The sequence below is a fragment of the Tarenaya hassleriana genome, unplaced genomic scaffold (genome assembly GCF_000463585.1).
Source record: "Tarenaya hassleriana unplaced genomic scaffold, ASM46358v1 Cleome141, whole genome shotgun sequence".
Lineage (NCBI taxonomy): Eukaryota > Viridiplantae > Streptophyta > Magnoliopsida > Brassicales > Cleomaceae > Tarenaya > Tarenaya hassleriana.
Window position 1 is genome coordinate 33403 of NW_010964708.1, and position 1848 is coordinate 35250.

At 44.4% G+C, this 1848-nt stretch overlaps 1 protein-coding gene across 1 annotated transcript; it reads left to right on the top strand.

Moving 5' to 3' along the window:
- Positions 1 to 6: 6 nt before the first annotated feature.
- On the top strand, positions 7 to 1090 carry LOC104808408. Its single transcript, XM_019201975.1, has 2 exons — positions 7 to 742; positions 1086 to 1090. Exons 1-2 carry the CDS (start codon positions 34 to 36, stop codon positions 1088 to 1090), a joined length of 714 nt encoding a protein of 237 aa, XP_019057520.1. The 5' UTR covers positions 7 to 33.
- Positions 1091 to 1848: the final 758 nt, after the last annotated feature.

Consider the following 1848-nt stretch of genomic DNA (forward strand, 5'->3'; position numbering starts at 1 on the left):
AACGAGGACCGGCAATTCGCGAGATTTGCCGAGATGCTGAAAAAGCTTGAGATCACCATGCCTTTCACAGAAGCCATCCTGCAGATGCCGTCTTACACGAAATTTCTCAAGGATATACTCACGAAGAAGCGAGTCGTAGAAAAGGAGACGGTATCGCTCAACACCGAATGCAGTGCGCTAATTCAGCATGAGTTACCGCCTAAACAAGCCGACCCAGGAAGCTTCTCAATACCCTGCAAATTGGGTAATGTCTCCATTGACAGGGCATTATGTGATCTCGGAGCCAGTGTTAGCCTTCTCCCGCTATCGATATTCAAAAAGCTGAATGTGGGAGAGTTGAAGCCGACAAGGATGGCGCTCCAGCTTGCTGACCGATCGGTGAAATATCCCGCTGGGATATTAGAAGACGTACCACTTAAGGTGGGAAACTTCTACGTACCGGTCGACTTCGTGGTGTTAGACATGGACGAGGACTCGAGAGTACCGATCATCCTTGGTCGTCCATTCCTTAACACCGCAGACGCAGTCATCCATGTAAGGGCTGGAAGGCTAACGATGAAGATTGGCGATGAGACAGTGGAGTTCACGCTTGATCAAAACCTCAAGCAACCATCTGTCATGGATTCTTCGTACTTCATTGACATGATCGAAGTTTTGACAGAGGAGGTGATCACTTGCGTGACGAGTCTTAAATTTGTAACCCGAAACACAACTAATCCGCAAGTATACGGATGTCGTAGTACCGGGGTCGAACACAAGGACTTAAGCGGCTAAGCTAGGAGTCGATCAAAACTAGGAAAATGAAAGAAATAAAATTGGAGAATTGTTTTTGTGGTTTTCAAAGTTGCAGAAAATTAAATGAGAGAAATAAAATCAAAGCAAGCAAATATTTCAAGAGAAGACGATCGATTGGAAACGGTTGCGGGAATCGGGTTTCACCGATCATGCAAGGATGCCGTAAAGGATTATGGACCTATATCATGCTCGTTCTAAGGTGAGGGATTCGAAGACTAAGGTCGGGTTCGGTTCTCTCAAACCGAAAACCCGCTATCCAAGAGAGCTCTCTAGCCATTTTCATGGTCTAGAGTGAACCCCCGAATGCATTACGTTCACTTGTCATAATCCTAGATTTAATTGAATCGAATTTCTTCGGATTCAATTTCAACCCAATTGATTGAATGCATCAAGAGACCAAGAATCCATGTCTCCATGTAATTCACAATCCTAAAATCTACCCACAAGATTCTCATCCAATGGGTAACATTAAATACCATTCAATCAACCTCTAGCAATCAAAACCCAAGCAATTGCATCATCCAATTGAACAAATCCAAGGTTCCTCTAAGCATTCATTCAAGAGAGATAAACTTTCAAGAACACAAATTTCATTCAAGACAAGGAATTGAAAGCATAAACAAAGCATAATCTAGGGTCCAAGGTGAATACAAGCATCCTTACATGAGGGCTAATCCCTCTTCCCACAACAAGAGACTACTCACTACACATGTTCAAGAACAAAGCAAAACAAGAGTAAAGTGCAGAAATCATAGAGAGAGAGTAGAGAGATGCTCAAGGAATCTTCAATCTTCAATGGAGTCTCCTTCTTCTTCTTTCTCCTCCAAGAGCTCCCCTTTTCTCTCCTAAGGTCTCTATTTTCGGCCCCCAATCAAATCTAGGGTTCTCCTCTTCGGTTCCCCCTCAAAAACCCGAAAAGAATGGCTAAACGGCGTAGCTTTCGTGGAGTCTGTCAAGTGGACCGTCCGTTCCAGGTTAGTTAAGTTCGTCAGACCGTCCGTTCCAGCTTCGCAGACCGTCCATTCTGAAACGCAGAACGTCCGTTCCGCAACG

Bases quoted from the DNA above. Each gene is read 5' to 3' on its own strand.
- LOC104808408 (XM_019201975.1), top strand. From the start codon at position 34: ATGCTGAAAAAGCTTGAGATCACCATGCCTTTCACAGAAGCCATCCTG.